General features: G+C 40.0%; 1 protein-coding gene across 4 annotated transcripts in view; it reads right to left on the bottom strand.

Moving 5' to 3' along the window:
• Window positions 1-266: 266 nt before the first annotated feature.
• The window catches only part of A1cf (APOBEC1 complementation factor), a 79,848-nt gene continuing 54,339 nt past the window's right edge, over window positions 267-25,775 (bottom strand). For 3 of the 4 annotated variants that reach the window (XM_021650072.2, XM_060388353.1, XM_060388344.1), the window contains 6 exons: window positions 22,883-22,980; window positions 18,890-19,163; window positions 16,614-16,819; window positions 13,476-13,612; window positions 12,512-12,663; window positions 267-6,931 (listed from right to left, as the gene is read on the bottom strand). In XM_021650072.2, the coding sequence (XP_021505747.1) occupies window positions 6,780-6,931; window positions 12,512-12,663; window positions 13,476-13,612; window positions 16,614-16,819; window positions 18,890-19,163; window positions 22,883-22,980 (1,019 nt within the window). In that variant the 3' untranslated portion in view covers window positions 267-6,779. The remainder of the gene's footprint in view (window positions 6,932-12,511; window positions 12,664-13,475; window positions 13,613-16,613; window positions 16,820-18,889; window positions 19,164-22,882; window positions 22,981-25,775) is intronic. The other variant, XM_060388350.1, reaches the window with a different exon arrangement.

Genomic DNA, 25,775 nt, shown 5'->3' with positions numbered 1-25,775 from the left:
AACATTGGCTTCAGAGCACACTAACCTGTTTGAGGTCTCTTTCTCTTTATTTTTAGTTTCTGCATATTTCATTCACTTTCTTATTGACTGGAAAATGCCATATACTCCTGAAGGATGTGCTACAAGGAAGTAACATAAACAGGAACTACTGAGAATAACTAGTTGCAATTATGTGCCATAATTATGTGCCATTCATATTCAGATGCTTACTGAAAAAAAAGCCCAAAATCTTAGTTTTCAGGAAAGAAAAAACATTAGCAAGCATGTTGATAATTTCTAAAACTTTATTATGGAACCGTGAAACTCAATTAAAACAATATCACCATCCCGAAATACCCAAAATTGCATAATTTCTCATTTCATTTGATTTATGATTCTAAGATGACTGGTATATTTGTATTTTCCAAAGCAACAATCATTTTTCCAATAAGAGAATGATATAATTTTACTTAATATATAGTTAGATCATGTAGCTCTATAAAACATGTACTCAAAGTACAAAAATAAGTGCCTTATGCACAATCTTTAATACTGTTTATATATATATGTATCTATATATATATGTTTTTTTTTGGGGTACTTTAGGTAAATCCATATAAATAACAATAAAAAGAAAAGAAGCAAGGGTGTTAACACCTTGGACCTAGAAGTACAGTTTGCTTAAATCTTTCTTTTCATTAAAAGATAAAAGATAAAAGACAGTAATATCTGACTGTACTCACAAAAATTGGTTAAGAAAAGAAATTTCTAGGAGAGAATAGCGCTAAAAATACCGTGATCAAACAGTTAAAGCAAGAAAATAATGATTGACTTAAACAAACACTTGCAGTTTGAACCCCCTAATATCTTAGGAACTATAATAGAAAACAGGACATTTCAAAATAGAATTGTATATTGTGAAAGATACAATAACTGCACCCGCGAATCACTTATGGCCAAGATATGGAGATATGGCTAAGGTCCCTGTTTTGAATAACAGGCAGAGTTAACAAACAGAAATACTTAATGAGCAAAATGTTTTCAAGTAAATAAGCCCTGTTGTGAACTCCACACCTTAAGTCACATTCCTTATGTCCGTTAAAGCTTTCGAGTAACTAAACCTTTATTTTCTGTATTTGCATAGTTCTTGGTATTTTCCTGGGAAGAAATACTTGAAATTCATTTGACTTTTAAAACAATCATTGCTCATGTTGGGTGGCAGTGCTGGAAACAGAAGGGTTAGGATGGAGTTGTTTTATTTTAGGGATTCTGACCGAGTGACAAAAGCTTCTAGCTTATCCAGTTATGTTCAGCTTTGGAAGGGATCCCCGGATTGTGCGTCTATTGCAGAGAGGAACAGAAATATGTGTGTTTGTATCCCCTGTTTCTGGAGTAACAGTGGGCACATAGTAAGCAAAGAACACAGCAGACGAAAACGCATTCCATCTTGAATGAACAGGTCAGTACAATAGCTGTGAATCAATGCAGCTAGCAGAAATTTCAGCATTAGTAAAGACAGCAAGCAATAGGCAAGAATTTCCTGAAAAGGAACATAACCCCCTGATGCTACTTTCCATTAAGCAGCGACGAAAGCCTTGACTGTGAAGAGCCTGGGCGAGGGAGGTGAAGAACAACAGGGACGGTGAAGGGACATGCGAAGGGCATTGTGTTTGGGGGCTTCCGTGAAGCAGAAGGGAAAGGGCAGAATGGAAACACACGAGAAATTCTTTCTAGTCGGAGGTATCACTAGCTTGAGTGAAGGAAGAGGGTGAGCATCTTCCATCTTGCCTCTGTTCAGCTTCTATGGGGCTGTTCCTCGATTATCTCCCTTTCCGTTCAACAAGCGTGAGAGAAAAGAGAGCCAACCGTGTTCTTCCTTTTGGTTTCGCTCTCAAAACCGAGACATGCCTGTTGGGGGAGGCTCTGTAGTGGTCCAGATTTTACTCCAGACACATTTGAAGAAATGAAGCCTTCTGCTTTCTAATGTTTTCCTCTTTTAGATTAGTTATGAATTCATTTAAAAAGTTACTACAAAATTGAGGTGAACTGGAACACAAATTTACAGTTTGCCGTAAATGCTTCTGTGTGCTCGAGATGTGAATCGCAGCACTGTTCTTTGGTCTAAACGTTTAAAGAGAAATCCAGCAAAATATTGGACATGGGGGTTTATAGAATGCTTTGTGATTTTTCTTTAATAAAAATGTAATGTTTTACTTTACAAGGAAAGAGTTAGGAAAAGCATCATTTTCCTAATAGCTCATGACAACTCTACTCACTTTGCTCTATTGGCACATACAAATTTAAGGCCTGGCAGGCACATTACATTTCTTAGGCTTATGTCAGAGTTTAATCCAGGATGTTTCCAGGACACCACTGGAATGAGGGAGGCTTCATCACTGGGTTCCAGAACTGTTTAAAAGCCATGGCGATGGTGCCGTGTCAAACCGCAATGTGTGCTGTCTCATTTCTTTCTGCTGCCCGAGCTAAGTGAAAAGTCAGGGCATAACACCAAAACGTTCTTTTCAAATACTTATGACAAAATTCTTATCGCTCTGTATTTTAAGTTTAAATTTTATCTCTAACAGTATGTATATATATGTATATAATGTGTATCTATAAAATACATAAAAGCGTATTCATAAGATAAGGAATATGCCAAGTTTCTAGGTTAATTTTTAGTATGCCCCTCCCTAAACTTTTGCATGTATTCAAATAAATGGCCATAACCACAACCATGATTATTAAGCATGCCATGCCCCCACTGCTTTTCCTTGTACATTGTGTCTAAGAAATCTTGTGTAGGGCTGAGCTGTTCAACATTAAGAAACTTCATCAACTTCTTCTGAATTAAGAAGTTATACTCCTACATATTAACTTTGTTTATTTATTTTTGGTCCTTACTCCACAAATGACAGCCTGGTGCATCTCCTTGCTAACATGGATTTCAGGCATGGCTCAGTTGACCAAGACAGAATTCTAAGAGTCATGTAAAATGTTCTGAAAATAAATGTAATTTGAAAATTATTGCTACAACATTTTTGCTATTCTACGTGACTAAAATAACTTAAAAACCTTTAAAATGAAACAAAAACTAATTTTATGTATTTGACTCATGATCCTCCTTGTCAGGTAGTTTTAGATGCCACTATTTTGTTCTATGAGGTAGCTTGCCTACACCACTTTGAGTGCTGTTTGGCAGGATACTGTTGGCTGCTGGACACACCCTCATCATCTAGGAGAAGTTTTGTTTGCTGCAGTTGGAGGTGCTCTTCTTGATTTACCTAGGTTGTGGAATTGAAGAGCAGCCCTTTGAGAAAGGACAGCAGTTAATAGGTAAGAAAAAGGAGACCCAGTCTCACCTGGTTCCATTTCCTCAATTCCAAGTAACATCAAGATGATTTTTATCAACATACTAGTAATTGCCAGACTTTAGAAATCAAATTCTAATTTGCTAGATGAGTATAAATGATTGCTCATGGTATTTTGTCAGTATCTCATGGCTGCCCTGATGATTTTAAGTTTTTCTATGAAGACCTAAGAAGCATGCATGTTAAAACAAACAAACAAACAAACAAACAAACACCAGGGAAATGGATTAGGATTTGGAAGGCTGGAGAGTGATAGTGCTAATTTCCTAAATCTACAATATAAGCATTATGCAAAACTAACCTTGGGTTTGACACTTGATCTTTTTAAATCTTATTTTTGAGGCACATATGCTTGTACAAGCCTGAGATCCCAGCACTTGAGAAGAAGAGAGGAGGATGAAGAGTCTGAGGTCAGCCTGAGAAGCATAGAGCGAGTCTGTCTTGAAAATGTTAAAAAAGGAAAAAAAAACAAAAAAAAAAAAACAAAACCAAGCAAACAGACAAAACCAACTAAACCACAAGAACAACACCTCCACCCCAAATGACAACTCATTTTCTCCCTAGATTTCAACTCATTACACCAAAACTTGGCCTGTCATGGTAGCAACACTCCGACATTGTCTATGAATATGATATAATGGAATCTAAATTCTTCTCTATATATTACTGAAACAGAGCAAAATTTCAGCACCACCCCTCTAGAAGAAGGAGAAGAAGAAGAAGAAGAAGAAGAAGAAGAAGAAGAAGAAGAAGAAGAAGAAGAAGAAGAAGAAGAAGCTGCTACTCTATCCATCCGCTTAGTAGTGTACAGATCAGCCCCAGGGAGGCAGATGTCATGAACAGTTGTGTTTTCCCTCAAAAGTAAGCAAGCGTGTGTTGTCCCACTGGTAACTTTCTTGACACTTGCATTCTTTTTGGTAGTGTTTGGAATTATGCTGTTAATCTTTTTAAGGAATGATGATGGTGTTATCTGTATTAAGCACCGTCTTTTCCTTTTCCACTGCATTTGAGTTTCTCTTCTATCTTGAGAAAACATGTTGCATGCCCTTGCTATTTACTTTTGAAGATTTTAAAGGAATGCAAAACCTTTGCAGGTAGAATTTTGAATGCTTTTTCAGGCTGAGGAGAAATTTGCCTGCCTAGAGGATATTTGTATATCAATGTAGTTACTCTCTCTCTCTGAGAATAAAAACAGATGTGTGGTAAGTGTAAATTTGAATATTAGAATTACTTTAAGGGACATTCAATTTTTTTTCCCTTTTTTTAGAGTTTGGCTTAAGAATTAGTTTGAAGCCAATATGAATTTATTCAGACTCAGAGTGTGTGAGATGGCTATAATGACAACGCTATGATTATTTATTTTAACAAAGACAATGTATATAAATTTTGTATTTAGCTAAAGTTGAATTGAAAAGGGAAGAACGAAAGAGGAAGAGTGGATCTACAAAGACTCTAACAATCCCCACACCAAGCTGCATATTCAAATCACCCAGGAATCATCAGGAAACATTGACAACAGGCTTCCACGCCAAGACTCTCTGACGTAATTGACAGGCGACCTTGGCCTTAGCGTGTTGAAAGTTCTCCAGGTGTTTTGGATGTGATGCCAAGCTTGGGAGTTCCTTTGCACAGGAACACAACAACTTGAGAAAGAAGGCCAGAAAATCCCGAGCCTTCCAGAGTGTCAGCTGGAGGTTTTTCGGCATTAGATATCCTGCTGGAATCAGGGTAAAACCTGAGGGTTATGAAGCACTCAACTATGATTGACCTGTCCCTGACTTTGATTGGAATTGCACCTGATTTTAGATTCCAGAATTCCATTAAAGAGCTGACAATATTTTCTGCACCTCTCTGTGTGTTTTTGCTTAAGGTGTACAGACTTTCACAAGAGCCAAGTATTTTCTTTTTCTTTAAATGGAAATTCTAGTGCTTTGTCTCCTAAGTCACAAATAAGGCTGGAGTAGGGACTGTATTCAGTACCAGACTTTTGACTCTGTTTTGAACACACCTAATTTGAATGAGAGCATCACATCCTTTTGACCTCCATTTCTGGATGTAGTCTCCCTTCCCTAGTGACCATGAGAGGTTCTAAATTCTCAGGAGCATTTTGGCAAATAACACTTTTACTGAACTCTGAAGGTTTAGTTTCTGGGCAACCATGATGGTGTAAGGCTTTCCTGGAATAGTTTCCCTATAAAAAGACTTAACCATGATAAAACATATAAAATAAAATAAAAAAGAACACGTGAAAGAAAATCAAAACATAAAGAAAGGAAAGGCAATGATTTTCGGTGATTAACATGAACTGGGTAGAAAATTCTAAGGTAGCTTCAAGTTAACATAACTACTTTGAGGTAGGGGTGGTGTTGTATGTCAACACCAGCACAGGGGTAGTAGGAGCAGGAGGATTACAAATTTGAGGCCAGCCTGAGCTACACAGTGAGAAAAAGGCAAAACATGTTCACTTTTTTTTTTTTTTTTTTTTGGAAATGAGTTTTGGGCCAATTTTCTGAGTATGAAAACATCATAGTGATTTTATGTACATCTGATTTTATGTACATCTGATTTACTGTGTTTGAGATCAGCAAAATGAGTCTGAGGTGAAGGCAAATTAGCATGGGCAAGGCAGAATTTCCAGACAAGAAAAAGTCATTTTTCACCCCAGGACTCAGTGCTCGCGTGGTTTCTGTGATTCGGGAATCTTTGGGTAGGATAGAAATTCTGAAGAAAAACAGTGGCTTAATGGGTTAAATGAATACAGGGTTTGGATTTGTCTCAAGCATATCTGAAACACAGTGTATTGATTTCCAGTCCCCAGAGACTGCAGGAACAGGAAGATGCTGATCTATGACAGATGGATAAGAGGGGGGTTTCAGACTTAAAGTGGTAATGGAATCTATAACATTTCAGACAGTTTTCATGAGCTCAGCCTGGGATCACACCCCACACTGTAGGTGATGCTGAAGGACTCTTACAAAGCCTCCTGATTTCCTCTGGTCTCTTGATTCTCTGAGTGATGAAGTGGCTGTGAGCCGGTGACTGAGAAAGGAATTTTACTGCCTGTGCCTTGCTACTGACTGCCCAGCTCTGCCCAGCTCTGCCCAGCCACAGCTCTCGGTACTAAGAGAGCTTACACCAATTTGTCAGGGTTTTATCCCCTTCCTGAGACACTCAGGATCCTTGGAAGAGCAACTTTTGCTGTCAATTGATGTTCTCCAGATTTCCGTTAAGCATAAGGCTCCTTAATGTTTGGTTTTGTTGAGGAATAAGATTCACATTTCATGAGTGGTACAATGAAGTAGGTCAGGCAGTCAGACTCAGGAAAGGCTTGGCTTTGGGGAGGGTGTGACTAATGATCACAAGGGATCTGGTTGGAGGTTTGGGGCTTCTACAGAGCGTTCTGTAAGGCTTATTCTTAAAGGAAAGGGATCTTCAGAAGGCTCCATACGCATCTCCTCGGGTGGTCACTGCAAAAGTAGGGTAGACCTCATATGCAGTATATGCTGCTAAGTCTTGTCCGAGTGTCACTGCTTGTTTGAGCTGGGCTGCTGACACGGGGGCGGTGGCACTGTGGACAGCATATCCTGGAGGAGGCAGAGGAAATCTTATGAAAGAAATTCAGATTCCCTCCTTTTATGGAACATTTTTTTTTCTTTTTAGCGATGCAAAGAATTAGCATATTGCTTAAAACAAACGAGTATGTACGATGAAAATGTGTTCTGAGGAGACACAGTTTGTGGGCTTAGTTGTGTAGAACAACATTGGTGGTTTTGTTCCGTTTCTGTTTTTTGAGACAGGTTCTTTCTATGTCGTCCTTGTTAGCTCTCCTGGCACTCATATGTAGACCAGGCTAGCCTGGAACTCATAGAGTTCCACCTGCCTCTGCCTGTAGAGTGCTGGGACTAAAGGAAAGCACCACAACACCCAGCTGGAATAGCACTGAAAGAGTGAATATGATATTCTCCAGCGGGAACCAACTTCACTGCGTCGGGTTTACTTCACACGAGCAAATGGAGACATTGGAGAGATGTTCGGAAGAACAGAGAGGTACCTTATGAGGCCAGCTCGCAATAGAAAGCTTTTCCCAAGGTGAATATACACGATTGTATATATGAAGCAGGCTGTTGGGGAGTTGGCATGATATTAGTGGGTTCTATAGGTCTGGTTCTGCTGAACACGGCAATGGCATAAAACCTCACACTTAAAAGCAAATCAAAAATTTCAAGGCATGGTGGTTTGTGCCTTTAATCCCAGCATTCCAGGGAAGTGGTGACAGCAGCCATAGGGTCTTTGTTACTTTGAGGCAGCCTGGTCTACATAGAGAGTTCAAGGACAAGCCTGACTACAGAGAGACCCAGTCTCAAAAACAAACAAACAAACAAACAAATAAACAAAACCTTTTTCATACAAGGAAGGATAGACAGAAATTCTAGCAGCAGAAATACTGTACTGTTTTAGAGTGTCTTAATGTATCACCATTAAAACAAGTGATTTAAAAAAAGACACATTTTGTTAGAACCTGCAGTCTTGTCTATTTTTATCTGTTTCAAATGGGTGAAAGATTCCTCATCAAATGCTGATGCTGAAGGCGGCAGAACAAACCCTGAAAATTAAACTTGGTTTGCTTTGGAAAAGTAACATAGATTATACTGTAAGTCTTTGAACTTGGCTCAAAACACTGTTGCAATGTGATACCAGTTTTAAAAGTTCAGCAATTAATGAGGGTAGCCTTACGGATACATGGAGAACTGTAAAATCTATTTCATTTAACCAATGAAAAAGATATCCTTTTTTTCCCCCTCTGTTTTTTGAATAAAGCCTAAGCATGCTTTCCCTGACACTCTGGCTTTCTCACTTCCTCTGAAGACGTGCTGCCCATTTCCTTTTGCCAGGGCTGTTTTGCCTGTGGCTGTTTGTGGACCTCCACTGCAAACATCAGGGCTTACTTTCCTTCCTTTTCTGCCGTTCCCTTCTGGAAGCTACTGAGATTTATGGCTTGTTTACCTGTTTACCTGTCCATCTGTCTGTAGTGAGACTTTTGTAATTTTGGTTTCCTTAAAAAACACTTAAATCTTATGGGAATATGTTTTCACTTTAATGCCAGCTGTGGGGATATGGTTTCACTTTAATGCCAGGTGTTTTCACTTTAATGCCAGCTGACTATCTTGCTTTGGCAGGGTGTGGTTTTCCCACCTGCAGGCAGTTTATGCGAGTGTGTGAAGTGTGGAATTATAGGAACTTTTCAGAAGGTGTATAAAAGCTAGAGCAGGGATAGATGGATGCATGGCTGGTTGATGGTTGGATACTGTTGTTTGTTGTAGCTTGTGACAGTTTGGTGCAGTTTGTTGAGGTATGTCAAGTAGTTGTGAGCAAAGAAATGAGAAGGAGACATTGTATATTCTGGTGGTGAAGATCAAACTTGCCCCAATGAATTCAACACCCCTATCTGTCTGTCTATCTATCTATCTATCTATCTATCTATCTATCTATCTATCTATCTATCTATCTATCCCTCTAATGCAACTGTCCTCAAGCTTCCTTTTGAATCCATTTTTAAATTCTTGTTTTAAACAGACTAAGAACGCTCAAAAGAAACCTCAGTTTCACTAGTAAAACCAGGTTCTATGAGAGAGTCTGTCTCAAAGACTGAGACAAGGTTTGGAGATTTGGGTATGTACATACATACATAATGAGGATCGGCGCTCCTGCTGGGTGCCCAAATGCCTGCAATTCCAACTTCAATGGATCAAACACCTGTGGCCTCTTCAAGAACTTGCACTCATTTAAACACACATGTACAGGCGCACACATACGTAAACGCACACACACCTGCATAAATCTTAATTTAAAAAAGATCAGGTATAACTAAAGGAGATCAATGGGATACAAATCTACAAAAGGAAGAAGTCAAAGTATTGCTATTCGCAGATGATATGATAGTATACATGAGTGACCCCCAAAATTCTACCAGAGAACTCCTTCAGCTGATAAACACCTTCAGCAAAGTGGCTGGATAAAAAATTTACTCAAAAAATCTGAAGCCCTCCTGTATACAAAAGACAAATGGGCTGAGAAAGAAATTAGGGAAACAACACCCTTCACAATAGCCACAAATAACATAAAGTACCTTGGTGTGACTCTAACCAAACAAGTAAAAGACCTGTTTGAAAAAAAAAAAACTTAAAGTTTCTGAAGAAAGAAATTGAAGAAGATATCAGAAGATGGAAAGATATCCCATGCTCATGGATCAGTAGGATTAACATAGTGAAAATGGCCATCCTGCCAAAAGCAATCTACAGGTTCAATGCAACTCCCATCAAAATACCAACAGAATTCTTCACAGAACTTGAAAGAACAATTCTCAATTTCGTATGCAAAAACAAAAAACCCAGAAGAGCTAAAACGATCCTGTACAATAAAAGATCTTCTGGAGGTATCTCCATCCTTGATCTCAAGCTGTACTACAGAACAACAGTAATAAAAACGGCATGGTACTGGCATAGAAACAGACTATTGGATCAATGGAATCATTCTGAAGACCTGGAAATAAACCCACACACCCACAGAAACTTGATTTTTTGACAAAGAAGCCAAAACCATACAATGGAAAAAAGATAGCATCTTCAACAAATGATGCTGGTCTATCTGGATGTCTACACATAGAAAAGCATATTTATCACCTTGCACAAAAGTAATGTTCAAGTGGGTCAAATACCTCAAAAAAGAACCAGACACACTAAATCTGTTAGAAGAAAAAGTGGGGACAAACCTTGAACTCATTGGCACAGGAAACAACTTCCTGAACAGAACACCAAAGCACAGGCTCTAAGATCAACAACCAATTAATGGGACCTCATGAAACTGAAAAGCTTCTGTAAAGCAAGGGACACTGTTGTCAGAACAAAACAACAGCCTACAGACTGGGAAAGTATCTTCACCAATCCTACATCTGACAGAGGGCTAAAAACCAGAATATATGAAGAACTCAAGAAGTTAAACACCAACAAACCAAGTATTCCAATCATCAAGGCTATTGCTTGACTTGGACATGGAAGGAAAATTGAAGAGAAAGGGGGAACTGTTGAAAGCCCCCCCTTTTAACAGAGAGAAACAGAATTTATTGACCACATTTTCGTCATTGTATTTAATTTACCAATTTAAGATGCTATTTATCTATCTACCTTTACACATGTATCTTCTCTTGTCATTGTTCTTCAAAGAAAAGAGGTTCAACAAGTTCAATAAAAATCAAAATTAGAGAGTTAGCTGTCATGTGGTTAAAAAAATGGGGTACAGAGCTAAACAGAAAATTCTCAACAGAGGAATATTGAATGGCAGAGAAACACTTAAAGAAATGCTCAATGTCCTTAGTCATCTGGGAAATTTTGCAAATCAAAATGACCCTGAGATTCCACCTCACACCCATCAGAATGGCTAAGATCAAAAACTCAAGGGATGATACATGCTGGAGAGGATGTGTAGAAAGGGAAACCCTCTTCCATTGCTGGTGGGAATGTAAACTTGTACAACCACTTTGGAAATCAATCTGGCACTTTCTCAGAAAATTAGGAATAGTGCTACCTCAAGAGCCAACTATACCACTCCTGAGCATATATCCAAAAGATGCTAAACCATACAAGGACATTTGCACAACCATGTTCATAGCAGCATTATTCATAATAGCCAGAACCCGGAAACAACCTAGATGTCCCTCAACTGAGGAATGGATATAGAAATCATGGTACATTTACACAATGGAATACTACTCAGCAATTAAAAAGAAGGAAGTCATGAAATTTGCAGGCAAATGGTCAGAACTAGAAAAGATCATCCTGAGTGAGGTAACCAGAAGCAGAAAAACAGATATTGTATATACTCAATTATAAGTGGATATTAGCCATATAATATAGGGAATAGAATACATATTAAAATCTAGAGTCCTAAAGAAACTAAACAAGGAGGACCCTAAGGAAGAGGCTAAAACCTCACTCAAAAGGACAAACAAGTTAGGAGAAGACAAGGACCAGGACAGGAGCCTTCCACAGAGGGACTCTGAAAGACTCTACCCATCAGGGTATCGAAGGAGATACTGAGACTCACAGTCAACTTTGGGTAGAGTGCAGGAAACCTTATGGAAGAAGAGGGAGATAGATCTAGAGGGACGGGAACGCCACAAAGAGACCAACAGAACCAAAATACCTGGGCTCAGGGCCACCTGTAGAGACCAATACTCCAACCGAGGACCATGCATGGAGAGGACCTAGACCCTCCGGCTCAGAGGAAGCCCATAGGCTGCTCAGTTTCCAAGAAGGTTCCCTAGTAAGGGGGGCAGGGGCTGTCTCTGACGTGAACTCAGTGGCCAGCTCTTTCATCACCCTTCACTGGGGGGGGGGGTGCAGCCTTGCCAGGCCACTCCTGGAAGATGATGCAGCCAGCCTTGGTGAGACCTGATGAGCTAGGGGCAGATAGAAGGGGAGGAGGTCCTCCCTTTCCAGTGGACTAGGGAAAGTGCATAGGGGGAGAAGAGGGAGAGTGGGTGAGACTGGGAAGAGGCTACAGCTCGGATACAAAATGAATAAACTGCAATAAATAAATAAACAAAAAGATCAGGTAGAGTATGATAGAGGAAAGCAGCTGACCCTGACCTCTGGCCTCCACACTTGCATACAAACATATATCCACCATGCACACAGCACACATTTGCATGCACGCACAGTTGTAGAAAAAGTAGAAACAAACTTCAAACAGCAGCCAGTGTTAACTAATACTGGCCAGATTGATTAATCTTCCCAGGCCTAGACTTCTTCATCTGGAATGTAAAGGGATTACATTCTAACACAACTGCCAAGTGCCATGAGGGTCATTGGGGGATTATAGAGCTTGTTGAGCGATTCAGTGAGTGCCCCGCTCATAGCATGAGCTCAATTAAATATCACCCCATAATAGCACCAGTCTCTTAATAAGACTAAAAACCAATCCTCACCAACCTGGACTCATTCAAGGTCACACAGCTGCTTAAAGCAGAGGCAGCTGTCAACCAGCTTAGGCTGCTCTGGCTCAGTTTCCCCATCTCTCTTCCATCCGCACACGGCACAGGTCAGAATTATTGTAGTTGAGGGTCCTGCATGACTGCCATGGCTGATCCCCCCGCCCTGGCCCAGTACCTGGGAACACAGTGGCAGATGTGGCGGTGGGTGCTGTAGCCCTGGGGTCACCTCCTTCTGTGGTGAGGCCAAGTGCCTGTAGAGTGTGCTCGGCAGCATAATTCTTTGCTTCGTCCACGTAGGCACTTAGCTTTGGAGGTGTGAAAGGGTGGCTGGAAAGAACGGACAGTCATGTTAATTATTCAGAAACCTGTGTACCCAGCCAGGTGATAAAAACAAAAACAAAAAACCAAAGGTATTTTTAGTGTTTAAAGATAATCAGACGAAGGAATTTTGTATGGGGTATTTTTTCCCTATTTGCTGTAAAAAAAGCTTCAGAGGAAGGGGTTTATGGGGGGATACAAAGTGAATAAAGTGTAATTAATAAAAATTAAAATAAAAAAAACTTTAAGAGAAAAAAAAAGCTTCTGCCTATAAGCATACACGAGAGTAGTTGTGAATTGATCTAGCAACGTGGCCGCTAATGGCATTTGCGGGGAACGTGTATAATTTTTTACTACATGACTCTTCTGAGGTAAACATGGTTGCTAAGCTACATGAATGCAGCCTGGGGGTGAGATCCAGAAGGTGATAGCTATTAAAGATTAGATGTTAGAGATAAAATTTAACAGGTGGGACCGAGGGCTATGCTGTACAGTGCCAACTTCACATGGGTCACTTGTGACAACCTACACACTGCAGGAAGGAAGCAGTTCTCGGCCTCTGCTCCCCTTTGATCTCTAACCATCTCCCCTGTGCCATCAGCGACTTATCCAAGGATCTTCACTCTGCATGAAACTTTGGGGCTTGGAGATGCCAGTCTAACAGCTGGTGGAAATGTACCAGCTGGACACCTTGAGTTTTTCATTTAATTACAAAGGAGTAGGTAGCAGACTTGACATTCTAGTGATGATCAACTACGCTTAACGCACAGGCTCATCTCTTCTGAAAGCTCTGTTACCAGGAGCTTGGAGAAGGTACGCACATCGCAGGATTCTGGCTGGCCAGCGCCGGGATAGTTACTTTGTACAGGAATAGCTGTCTTTGGTCTTGTCCAATGGCAGAATGCAGCTGGTACACTGGCTGTCCCCAGTTATTTTTCTGACAGATTTCTTCTAATATCTACAAGAGGAAAAAAAAGATTTCTCCCTCAAATGTCACATTTGCATGACTTCTGCAGCTTTTAGGCTCTCAGCTCTGAACTTTGGTATCAACTAACAGAAGAGGGAAAATGTCACATGGTGTAATGACTCATAAAATTTAAGTTGAACTCAATCTGAACTCCATTTAAACTGTGAACATTTATTATAGTTCGTAAAATCATTTTCACACCATTTACTCTAGCAGTTTCATTTTAATCCATTAGTATATGTATGCATATATTACTAAGCACTCAATTCACTTTTTTTTTTTGCGTGTGTTTGTTTCTGTTTTTAGTAAGTTGAGGTTGTAGCACTGTGTGGGTGGGTTTGCCTATTATCTCCACTCAAGCCCTTGTTCTGTTCACAGTGGCTTAGGGCAGTTAACCTGAGAACCCGTCTTAGCTTTTTGCCATTTGATATAGTTTTTTTTTTTTAACTTCACATTTTTAAAAAAATCAGGTCTATGGGTTAGCATTTATTTTCTCACCTTATTTCACTTGTTTTTGTTTTAAGCATGTGAGTGTTTTTCCTGTATGTATGCACATCACAGTGCGGTGCCCTGAGAGGCCAGTAGAGGGCACCAGTCTGGAACTGGAGTTGCAGACGGTTGTGAGCCACAGTATGGCTGTCAGGAGCCTGACATGCACCCTCTACAAGAGCAGCAAGTGTCCTCAAGCACTGAGCCATCCTCCCAGCCCTTGGGGCAGTATGTATTAATAAACCAAATAGGTATTCACGGTGGTGATTTTTTTTTAATTTACTTGCAATGTGTTCACTATTTTTATGACAATCTGTCTTCGTTTTCCATCTGCCTGTTTGCTTTTTCACTGATGTAATTACCCTAAACTGAATGTTTTCACAAAAGATTCATGGTTACTTTACCCTAAATGTGGCTTTGGTCCTGACCCTCCATTCATAGAGCAGATTTAGTATCTGTATCAAACAGGGCTTGAGGCTGAGCAACAGAACAATGGCCTTCGGGTATCTGGAGCCTTCTAGCTCATTGTTCTCATGTTCACCCAGCAGCTGCCTCTCATGACATTTTCCAGTTTATTAATTTGAAACTGAGCTTATTTTTTCGACTATCAAAAGCTCTTAGTAGTATCTTCCATCACTTACAAAGAACGTTTTGAGATTCCTGAGCAATAGCAGCCAGCTTTTGCTGATAGATAGGCTGACTGCCCATTTACGCCAAATTAGCAAACATCCCGAGGGGAATGGCTTATGCAGTGCTGGTTGGGCAGGGCAGTTCTTGAGCCCTGTCTGCTGGTTGGCGATTCCCACCTGTACTGTGGTGGTTAGTCTCCAGCCATATTGGCTGAGGTGGCATCACATATTAGTTAAATATCTCTCATTCATTATTGCCAACTTCCCACCGGTGTTTAGTGAATAAGCAGTGAGTTGTGCTCAGAAGGACTGTTTTCACCATGACACTTACCTGATTTCATTGTAATTATCTCTTTATGTGTCAGTATTATCCCACTGGGCTGCCATGTGATTTATGATTGCAAGGATTTTTGTTATATTCATGCTGGCATCTCCAGTGTCTAACAAACATGCTACACTTGAGAAGTTTAATACATATAATTTTTCAGTCGATTCCTGTTTATCACTGTAATAGACATTCTTCTGATTATTTATTTGTTTATTTATCTATTTTTTGATGGCCTGAGTAGATTTTAAAGAAACATTACTTAAAAGCATATAAAAGGAAAACACTGACAATGCCCCTGCTTCCATTCTCAGGGACAGCTTTTTGATAGCGTGCTTGCTCCTCGGTTATAGTCCTGAGGCGATCTCTTTTTTCCCAAGTTGGACTTCTACCTTCCTCCTGAAAGCAGGGATGTTTCCCTGAGACTCCACAGACTAACTGTAGCAATCCAGCCAGCGTGGCTTCGGAGGGTGCAAGGTGTGACACGCACCATTGGAATAAGCTGGGCTTAACAGGGACCGCGTCTGTTTTGTTTTAGTTTTTCAAACACAGTATTTAGTTTCCCTATTGAAGCAACCTTTATAACTTTCAGTTTCCACTCACAAAAAAAAACCCAACAGCTGCACAGAATCATGGAAACACAGACTGTCAAATGAAAGCAAATAGCAATTACGATCATGACACAGTTACCATCATTACACTGCCCGGTAAAGAACATTGTGGAAGACTTCATATAACTGATGGCATTTTATAGTTAAGGATTTACCTAGGTTCTATGATGGAATGTTCTCTCTTTATCTTTTTTTTCATTTTTTGAGATTATAATATAATTACAACATTTCTCTTTCCCTTTCCTCCTTCCCAAGCTTCCCACGTCCCTTCCCACTCTCCTTCAAATTCATGGCCCCCTTTTCATTAATTGTTAGTGCATGTATATATGTGTATATACATATATTATATGTGAATATATTTCTAAATAACCTGTTTTGCCTGAATGATGTTACTTGTATGTATGTTTTCATACTTGACACTGGGCAACCAATTCATCTTCTCTTCCCTGGGAAAGGCTGCATCCCTGCTCTCAGCTTTACCTCAGCCCTACTCAGTTGCCTCCCTTTGGAGGTTGAGGGCTAAGGGACTTTTCACCCATCCACTTTGGCATGTCCATTGGTGTTGTTCTTGTAATGCCATCTTTCCAAGAAAAGTCCTAAACAGTCTACTTAGGGTTCTTGGCTATGAGTCCCTCTTCTCTTTGGTTGTCGACCAACCTGCCTTAATGGCAGTTTATTCTGAACTGGGGTCTTTGCCTCATTTTATTTTCATTTAGGATTTTGGTTGGCATTTTTTCAGGCTTTTGTCTGTTTGTTTTTCATATTGCTGGATTGTGATGAAACAAAATGAAGGTCGTTTTGGCGCCAAAGCGGCAGCGAGTCTCGGCAGCCCCTCTGAGTATGTTAAGCTGATCGCCACAGAAGAGTAGAATCAACTCAAATCATTTGAACGATGGTCCCTGGCCCAACTTAACTACCTCTGGCATGATAGTACCTACCTGAGGAGCAGGTTTAATTCCTTGTGGTTTTAAAGAGACAGTATTCATCGGGGTGAGCTCCATCCCAGGAAGAAGGTCATAGAGTTTGTCTTCTCGCTTGTCTCCTTTGACCTGGTATCCACGACCCAGGCCTGTGTATGCCAAATACCCACGGCCGCCCAGTCCTCTCACTCCCGCAGCCCCTACAGGGACATTCATGTAAATTTCTAGGAATGTAAGAAGGCATTAAACTGAATCAAACCACCAGAAAATCACCCTGAATCTTACTGTAATAGAAAAGTTAGCCCAAGTCACATTGATTACTGCCCTGAGGATGGACAGATAACTTAAGATTCAAATGTAATGAAACTCAACATTAGGTAAGGCTCACTGTAGATTCCTGCTTTCTTAAAGCTTCGGAAGGAAGCAGTCCCTTCATGGAGATGGATAAGTACAGAGCTACTTAAAATTTTGTCAGAGAAAACTATTTTTTTTATTAATGCTTTTTGTGCAATCACTGAGGTTCAGTATGTACTTATTAAAACATCCCAACATAATATGACCACTGAAATTATAGTTAGTCTGGGATAGAGACTATTACAGTGAATGCTGCTCTGCCAGTAAGTCAGAAATAAATCTGATTATAGCATCCCTGGTGAGTCATCAGAAAAACATTTAGAAAGCATTTTTTTTTTAAATTCACCACACTCTTTTAAGCACTGCTGATGTGAGGCTTAAGTTTCTGTTGAGTTTCATACATAGATTCTTTTTGATTTTTGTTTTGCTGTATCACTATGTTGATTTCCTATTGGTGACATAAAGGAATAACCCATTAAGTTGATCAATTTTCACCCATAGATATTATTCATTGATTACATTTTTGTTAATGCTATGTATTATTTTTTTTTCTTGGAATGGAGTTTGCTTTTTTTTCTACATCACAACTGGCTGATAAAATGTAAGACATATGGATTGGTTGATGATATATTATATATAAATGCATGGTGTCTCAATGACATAATTTGTATAAAATACAGAAAGTTTTTTGAATAAAATCTTGATTATTACTTTTACATTGCAATTTTGGTAGGGATGATTGTATTGTGAGCATAGAACTTTAAAAGTTCTTGAAGAGGTCTTAAGATGCTCAGTGTATTTTTTTTTTCCCTGAAAAATAATGCAACACAGTTTGGTAATCATTTCCAAAATAATCTGGATGGGCCTATTCTAAGCTATATGTAAGAGTGGATTTAAATACATCATTTGTTCCTATTTTCCAGATTGCTGTCATATGAGAAAAATAGGATTGGAAACCAGATGATGTTAGTTATAACCAAGAAAAACTACAGTAAGAGATTCCATAAGGGGTGGAGAGATGGCTCAGAGATTAAGAGCACTGACTGCTCTTCCAAAGGTCCTGAGTTTAATTCCCAGGAACCACATGATGGCTCACAATCATCTATAATGAAATCTGGTGCCCTCTTCTGGCCTACAGGCCTACATGTAGGCAGAACAGTGTATACAAAAGAAATACATCTTTTAAAAAGGGGGGAGGGGAAACCCCAGTAAAAAATAAAAATAAAAAAAAGGACTGGTTTGTTTAAGAAAAAAAAGAGCTACCATAAGGCAGAGACAAACTGGCTTCACATATTCATATGTATTGACTTTACTGAGCTCAGAAACCTGCTTAAACAGAGACTATGTATAACATTTAAACATAAAATATAGTCTGGCAGTGAGATCTAATTTTTTTTTCTATTTTTAATTTATTTAGTTTCCTGTACACTAAAGGAACATTATTTTTCTTAATAGTTTGGCCTTTTCAAAGTTATCACACGTAGCCCAAAGTGGTGCACATCTGCCATTAGAGCACTCGGGAGGCAGAGGCAGACCCTCGAAGTTCTGCCTGGAATCAGGCTGCTAATAAGTCCTCGTCACCGACATGCAAACAAACGGGACGACAAAGCAATGGCTGTAGAGCTAGCTTGTATTCCGCGCACACTTTATGGGTCCACACAAGGATCTGATTTGTAGATCCTCCACATTCACTCCATGTGCTGACAAATATTTTTCAATAACCAGTTGTAATGTGAAAACAAAACAAAACAAAGTGTTCCCTATAAAACAAGAGGTACTGATACGTTTGATTTTTAACAAACAGTTTTCTAGTCTTTTTCTCCCAACGAATCCATCCAATCTGTCTAAGGCTGCTGGACTATAGCTTATAGTTCATTTGAACTATATTTTATCAATCATTTGGAATTTAGGAGTTGTGGAAAGACCAGAGCTAGTGTTACCTCTGACAGATGGGGCCCGGATGAGAGCCCTGTTGCTGAGATGTCCTTTGGTAGCTGGGAAATGAAGACTTGGAATGGCTGCATAGGCTTGGGGGGTGTAGAAGACAGGGGCTCCAAGGTAGGTTGTGGTGGGGTCATAAACATGGCTGAGAGGGTAGGTGTATTCTCCTTGCAACATGGTGTTCCTGCCACCTGTACCCCTTGTGTACCTAACATAACTGTCCTTGTCCACTGGCTTGGCCAAGGTCACTTCAATTGGGGAACCATCCAGTACCTGTTGCAGAGAACAAGGAAAAGACAAGTTGAGAAGCCATTCTGCCAACTCGGTGTCATACAACGTGTCTACCGTTGGCTGAATGTCTACTGCTGATTTGCAATTCCTTTTTTTTATTTTAAGGTTTTTTTCAAATTAATTAAATAATTAATTAATTTTTACAAATTACGGTTTATTCACTTTGTATCCCTTCTGTAGCCCCCTCCCTAATCCCCTCACAATTCCACCCTCCCTCCCTCATCTCCTATGCCTCTCCCCAAGTCTACTGATAGGGGAAGTCCTCCTCCCCTTCCCTCTGACCCTAGCCTATCAGGTCTCATCAGGACTGGCTGCTTTGTCTTTCTCTGTGACCTGGTAAGGCTGCCACCCCCCTCAGAGGGAGGTGATCTCAAAGAGCCACTGAGTTCATGTCAGAGACAGTCCCTGGTCCCCTTAGTAGGGAACCCACTTGGACGCTGAGCTGCCACGGGCAGCTGTGCAGGGATTCTAGGTTATCTCCATGCACGGTCCTTGGTTGGAGTATCAGTTGCTCTTTTTTTTTTTTTTTTTTTAGATCAGTTGCTCTTCTTGTGGAGCTCCTGTCCCCTCCAGGTTTTCCTATCTGCCCCTTCTTTCATAAGATTCCCTGTACTTTCAATCCCAGCACTAGGGAAGTAGACAGGAGGATCTCTGTGTTTGGGGCCAGCCTGATCTGTATAGTGAGTCTCTGGACAGCCAGGACTACAAAGAGATGTTCTCTCTGTCTTAAAAACCCTAATTAATTAGTTAATTAATTAATTTTAAAAAAGAAAATAAATTAAGAGAATTATTGCAATACCAGAAGAAAAAAAAAGCCTTTGTCTGGAGGTCAGAGAACAATTCTCTGTCTACCATAATAGTTCTGGGGATTGAAATCAGACCATCGGGCTCCGTACAAGCATCTTAGAGCTAGCCATCTTGCTAGCCACACTGTGCCATTTCACTCGTCTCCTTAAATTGTAATATGATCACTCTCTTACGAATGATCTCCAAATTCTAACTTTGTCTAGTAAATAAAAATACCCATAGGTGTGCTAAGCAGCCTTGGAAAAGGAATTTTTTTTTTTAGTGTTATGCTTAAACATAGCAGTTAACAGTATTTGCTAGAAATAGAAAATACATATTTAGCTACATATTTGTAAACATTGTTATAAAAATGTGTAGGTGCAAATAATAACTGAGCCTCCTGACTGGATACAATGTGACTGGCCACCCCATCCTCCTTCCATCACCTGGAGCTGCTTTGGAAGAAAGCATTACATTCAAGGTGATTGACAAGTACAAAAGCAATATAAGATTTTGTCATGGAAAAAATATTTTTCGTTACTCATTTGTTAATATTTTTTCTGTAGATTCACTAAGATTCAGTATGTGCTTATGAAAACATCCCGACATAGAACGACCACTTGAATTACAGTTAGTCTTGGCACAGAGACTGTTAGAGTGAATGCCATTTTTTCTGTCAGTAAGTCAGAAAAAGAAAAGACTCCCTCATCCCCATGCCTTCCCCAACATGATGGACCATCACTTTTTAAACTTTGAGCGGAAACAAAGCCTCCCTTCCTTACAAATTCTGATAATAACTTGAACACTTTCCCACTGGCATTATTCCCGTATGTTATTTAGCACTGGGTTTATGATTGCTGGGTCTTCTCAGTAGACACCATGTACATTCAGGCATGTTTATTAAGAGATAGTTAATTTAAAATTGTTTTTGAAGTAGTGACCTTTTTATGATACGAACATAGTAATCATTGAAAGAATAAAGTTTTGTCCTGGTGTCCATTTAAATATTTTACTTTGTGGTTTTTTTCTTTATGCTTCAGAGTCACCTCTTTCTCCCCTACAGGACTTGAGAACGTTTGAGGTCCCTGAGGCTGCCTCTGCCCCAGGCTTCCCTGTGTCTGAAGGACTCTGTGCTGGGAAGCCTTTCCCCTTTCCTTCAGATCTAGTCCCCCCAATGTCCAGCCTGCATTCTGGGGATTATTCTACATAAGTTCCTCTTCAGGGCTCCTGGGTTCTCGGAATTAACATTGGATTTGGCCAATGAGGAACCCTGAATATGAGGATAGGAAATGAGACAAGGGTGAATTTAGGGTATGTTTTCCTGGCTCCCTCCCTGAGAGGTCATCTTGGACCCACTGTATGCCAAAGACCTTTCAGATACGATCCAGCAGATTCACGGTTGTTTGATTCTAGTTCAGTGTTCCTTTCAAAGGGACCTGATCTCCACAGCTTGGCATCGTTTTAGTTTTCTACCGTCTCCCCAGAGCTCCTTCTCTTGTGCCTTTATTGCCAGAAGTCTATGAGCTCTGGCCTCTGACACTGTGTTTTTGAATCCCCCATTTTCTCACATTTCTGGAGTGAATTTCTTGCTACCCATTGTCTGCTGGAACCTGGACTGATGGAAGACTCACTGGGCAGAACAATCTCCTGTGCACTGTGCTCTAACCCAATTTGCTGTTCTCAGATTTTCTCTTGATAATCTTACATTCTGCCACAAAGACAGACTCTCCTGGCCATAATTTACTTTTTGAAAGTATATCAAGTTTTTGTAGGCTCTTTTGTATATTATCCATGATGTCCATGATGGTTTTCTGAATGCTGATGACCCTCTTCTTCATCTGACCTTTCTACTTTTAAATGTCTCCTGATAACATTGAACTGACTAATTTGTAAAGGTGCTTGTGGCCCTGACTTAGTTCTCTAGACTCTTAGCCCTTTGACAAGCATCTTTGCTTTGATTAATTTTTTATCTTGGACATCATTAGCAGATCAGTGACTCATAGATGTTTTAGTGTTTATTTGATTACTGTAAATACCTAGGTTTCAGTAGTCAAATGATCGGTAGGAATACAGAAGTTGATTTTCTCCCAGACTCTACTCTTGGCAAAGAGAGGAATTATAAGCCCCCGTGTTGGGATGATCAAATACTGATGTCAGAATGACAGCCATCTTGACATTCTTTTCTGAATAATGGTCCATAAATGACTGCATTATAAAGTGCAGTAATTAGATATAATTGGAACTTGTGGGATACGGTGGTTGAATGAGGATGTCCCCCATCGGCTCATGTTTTCGTGCTTAGTCCCTTGTTGATGAACTGGAAGAATTAGGAGAGTGGCTTTGTTGGAGGAGGTGTGTTGCTGGGGGTGGGCTTTGAGGTTTCAAAAGCCCACACCAGGCTCAGCTTCTCTCTTTGTCTGACGCCTGCACATCAACATATAAAGCTCTCAGGTGCTCTCAGGTAAAGCAGCCTGCCCGCCTGCCAGCTGCGTGTTTCCTGTCATGATAACAATGGACTCACCTCTGAAACTGTAAACAAGACCCCAATTAACTGCTTTCTTTTATAAGAGCTGTCTTGGTCATGGCGCCTCTTCACAACAAGAGGACACTTAACAAGAACAAAGACGGGAAATACCTTGAAAAACTTTAACCCCTTCTCAGGAAAATTGAGGCCAGTGACTTGTTCAAATCAGAAAAAAATAATTAAGTATTAAGATTTACGACCCAGCCACCTCTTTGTTCTCCAATTTTTTTCCTGTTATTTTTATATTATGCATCTCCAAAAGGATGGCAGGTTTTCTGCCAACAGTGGGGAAAGCTGGGGTGACATGAACTCCTGAGATAATTCTTTGGGATAGCGTGCCCCTGCCAAACATGGTGGAATCTGTGTGTATTTTTCTTTCCTCCTGAATTACCTTGCCATTTAAAGCTTTCATAGCTTCAACTGCATCTTCTCGCTTACTGAAATGCACAAACGCGTAGTCTCGGATCTTCTTCACCCGTTCCACAGCACCTGTAGATGCCAGCAGCACCGTTACCAAACTGGAGACCGTGGCGTGATTAGTTTCCAAGGGGGTAAGCATACCGAGAGGCTCTTTTGTGTGTTGAGGTTTAGAATTCCGTGTAGTCAACATCAGCTTTTGCTTGCCATGAAAATATTTATAATCTGGTTTATTATAAATAGTTATGAATTATGTTTCAGAAGTCACAGATTTTAAGACATTTAAGAGTAAGAAATGGCACCTTAGTAAGAAGATGTAAAGATAGATATGCTAAGAAACATAAAAGATAATAATACTCTGTACAAGGTAAAGTGTTATTAAATTGACTTGAGCTCAATTAGGGTCATCTATATACATACAGTTAACTCATTTACTCTAATATACTGTTTCTATTTGGGAGGTTCAAAGCAAGGTGTAGGAGTAAGAAAATGCAAGTGGATCTAGAATGAGGTAGTGTGAACAGGGAGCTACTGCATGCCACCAGGAGAGGAGAGGCAGGCGTTATCAACTGGCCGCTGAAGTCTTCCCCAGGACTCTGTTGTGGAGAAAAAACAATGCTGTGCAATAATTAACGGGCGTGAGAGAAGGAACAATTCACCAGCCTATCCCCATCGGTCAAATTTCCCCCCAGGAGTATTCGCTACTTTCCTGCCCTCCCAACCCCCAGTCTGGGTTAGTGTGGCTGCTTGGAATGCCTGATCCCATGTCCTGTGGTGAAGTAGCCATCCAAGTTTGCTGGCAGGAGAAGGGAGCTCTGGACACATGGAGAATCTGATGGGTGTCTGTGACATATTCTTTACTGGACAAAGGTTTTTCTCAAGGTCATCATGCTGGTAGATGAGCATGATGTCAATGCAGTCTGAACCTGGACACTGCTGAAGCCTGAGGCAAAGACTAACTCATGACCATTAGAAATGTTACTCCCACTTCCCGGAAATACACTATTCTATTTTCTACAAAAGAAACTTGGGTTTAGGGAAGATTTTAGCAATGCTCTGTGCTAATTTCTGTTTAATTTTCCTTTTATATAAATATGAGGAGGCCATGGTTCCAACAAAGGGGGGGGTTTATAATTCACACAGCACATAGCTACAATCATATGTTCTATACTTTTAATTAATACTCTTAAATTAAGAAAAATCTTGCTTCTAAAAGAACATCTGAAATCTAAGATAATTTCTGTCTCTTGTATGGAAAGGTTGAAAAAAAGTTAGATAATCCTAGTTAGATAATTCTAACTAGTTTCTTCAGACAGAAGAGTTTAAGCATATGAAGAAGGGTTTTCTATAAAGATACCAGCTATCCTACTTTAGAAACAGCAAAATAAAGCAAGAGTCATTTTCTCAGAAATGATTAAATTTGATTCATTTATACCAAATCCATTGAGTCTTTAAAGAGATCAGACTCACATGTGCTTTTACCATTGAATTTTCTCTTCCAGCCCCAAGAATGAAAACATTTTAATTGACGTTTTTTTTTTTTTAGTCAGGTTAGTTTTACAGAAACTGTTGTGTAAAAGCATCCAGAAAGCAACCTCCCCCATTTTCATGTAGAAAAACTGCTGTACATATTGATGGTATCATGTAAAAACAAAGCAGTTGTCCAAAGATGCTTAATGTTGTCTTTTAAATATACTGTTGCTCACTCAGTTTTCTAGAGGAACTTTTTCCCTTAGGAGGTGGGTCAGGGAAACCTGTTTCGCCAGCACTTGAGCACACTGGTTATCCTCCAGCTTCCATTAACCTGGTGTCTTTTTGAGAGGCTAGTTTTTCTTCACTTACCTGTGGTTCTCAGAGTCAATGTGACATAAGGCTATTCTCAGGAAGACTAGGAAGAGGAGAAAATCCTTTCCCTATCAGACTTCAGCTGTTTTCTCAGATTCAGGGTCACTGCAGCGTTTAGAGCTCCCATGTTCCCCATGGTTCAGTGACTGTGAATTACCTTCCTTTGGGACAATGGGAGACATTTAATCTCAGGATAATTTAAAAACATTGCAATAGTACTCTTCATTCTGCCCTTACTATTCAGCCTTTAGCTTCTTATGACAATAATTATACAGAGCAAAACTATCTGACCAGACTGAGAAAATTAAATAATGGCATGTGAGCCCGTGAAGCACGGGGCATATAATTAATTGAGCTTTTAGGCCAGCCTCCTCATCCCGTCAGTGTTGGATGGAGTGACACAATGGCTCCATCCCATGGCTTGTCTTGGTATATGAGAACTGAGGAGTCATCCCAGATGGCCTCAGTCCTTCCACGCCACTCTGCTCTCTCTGATCTCTAGTTGCCCAAGAAGCAAGATATCGTCTTCACTTACTTCTTGTTTAGTGGCAAAGATACCAGAACTAGTCTTTCTTTAAACACACACAGAAACAGTGTATTATTAGTCAATCTTCATATGCTGCCATCGCTCCTATTAGTTATGTGGCATTTATGTTGATAACGGATTTGGGTGCTCTGAAATTCTTGCTAATATTGAAATCATTATGCCTTTTTTTGGGGACGTATTATGTCTTTTTCAGACACACCTGTTCATGGACAGCTTCATTCGTGAAAATCTGAGCACCGAAAATAAATTAGAAAATAGGGGTTTAAATAGTACAACACTAATTTCTTTCATCTCGGTCTTACCCAGATCCAACCCTCCTTAGAGACCACACAAGAGCCAGCACATATGGTTATTGACTAGCTTCTGTAGTGCAGCAGTGAACATATGCCTTACTTTAATATCCTCCTTCTTAGTAATCAATATTCATGGATTATCCACCAGTAAAGAAGAACTAGATCTGTGATCCTAACACAGG

This window comes from Meriones unguiculatus, chromosome 1 (genome assembly GCF_030254825.1).
Source record: "Meriones unguiculatus strain TT.TT164.6M chromosome 1, Bangor_MerUng_6.1, whole genome shotgun sequence".
NCBI lineage: Eukaryota > Metazoa > Chordata > Mammalia > Rodentia > Muridae > Meriones > Meriones unguiculatus.
Note: the sequence above shows the minus strand (reverse complement) of the source record. Positions and strands in the feature narration are given on the sequence as shown.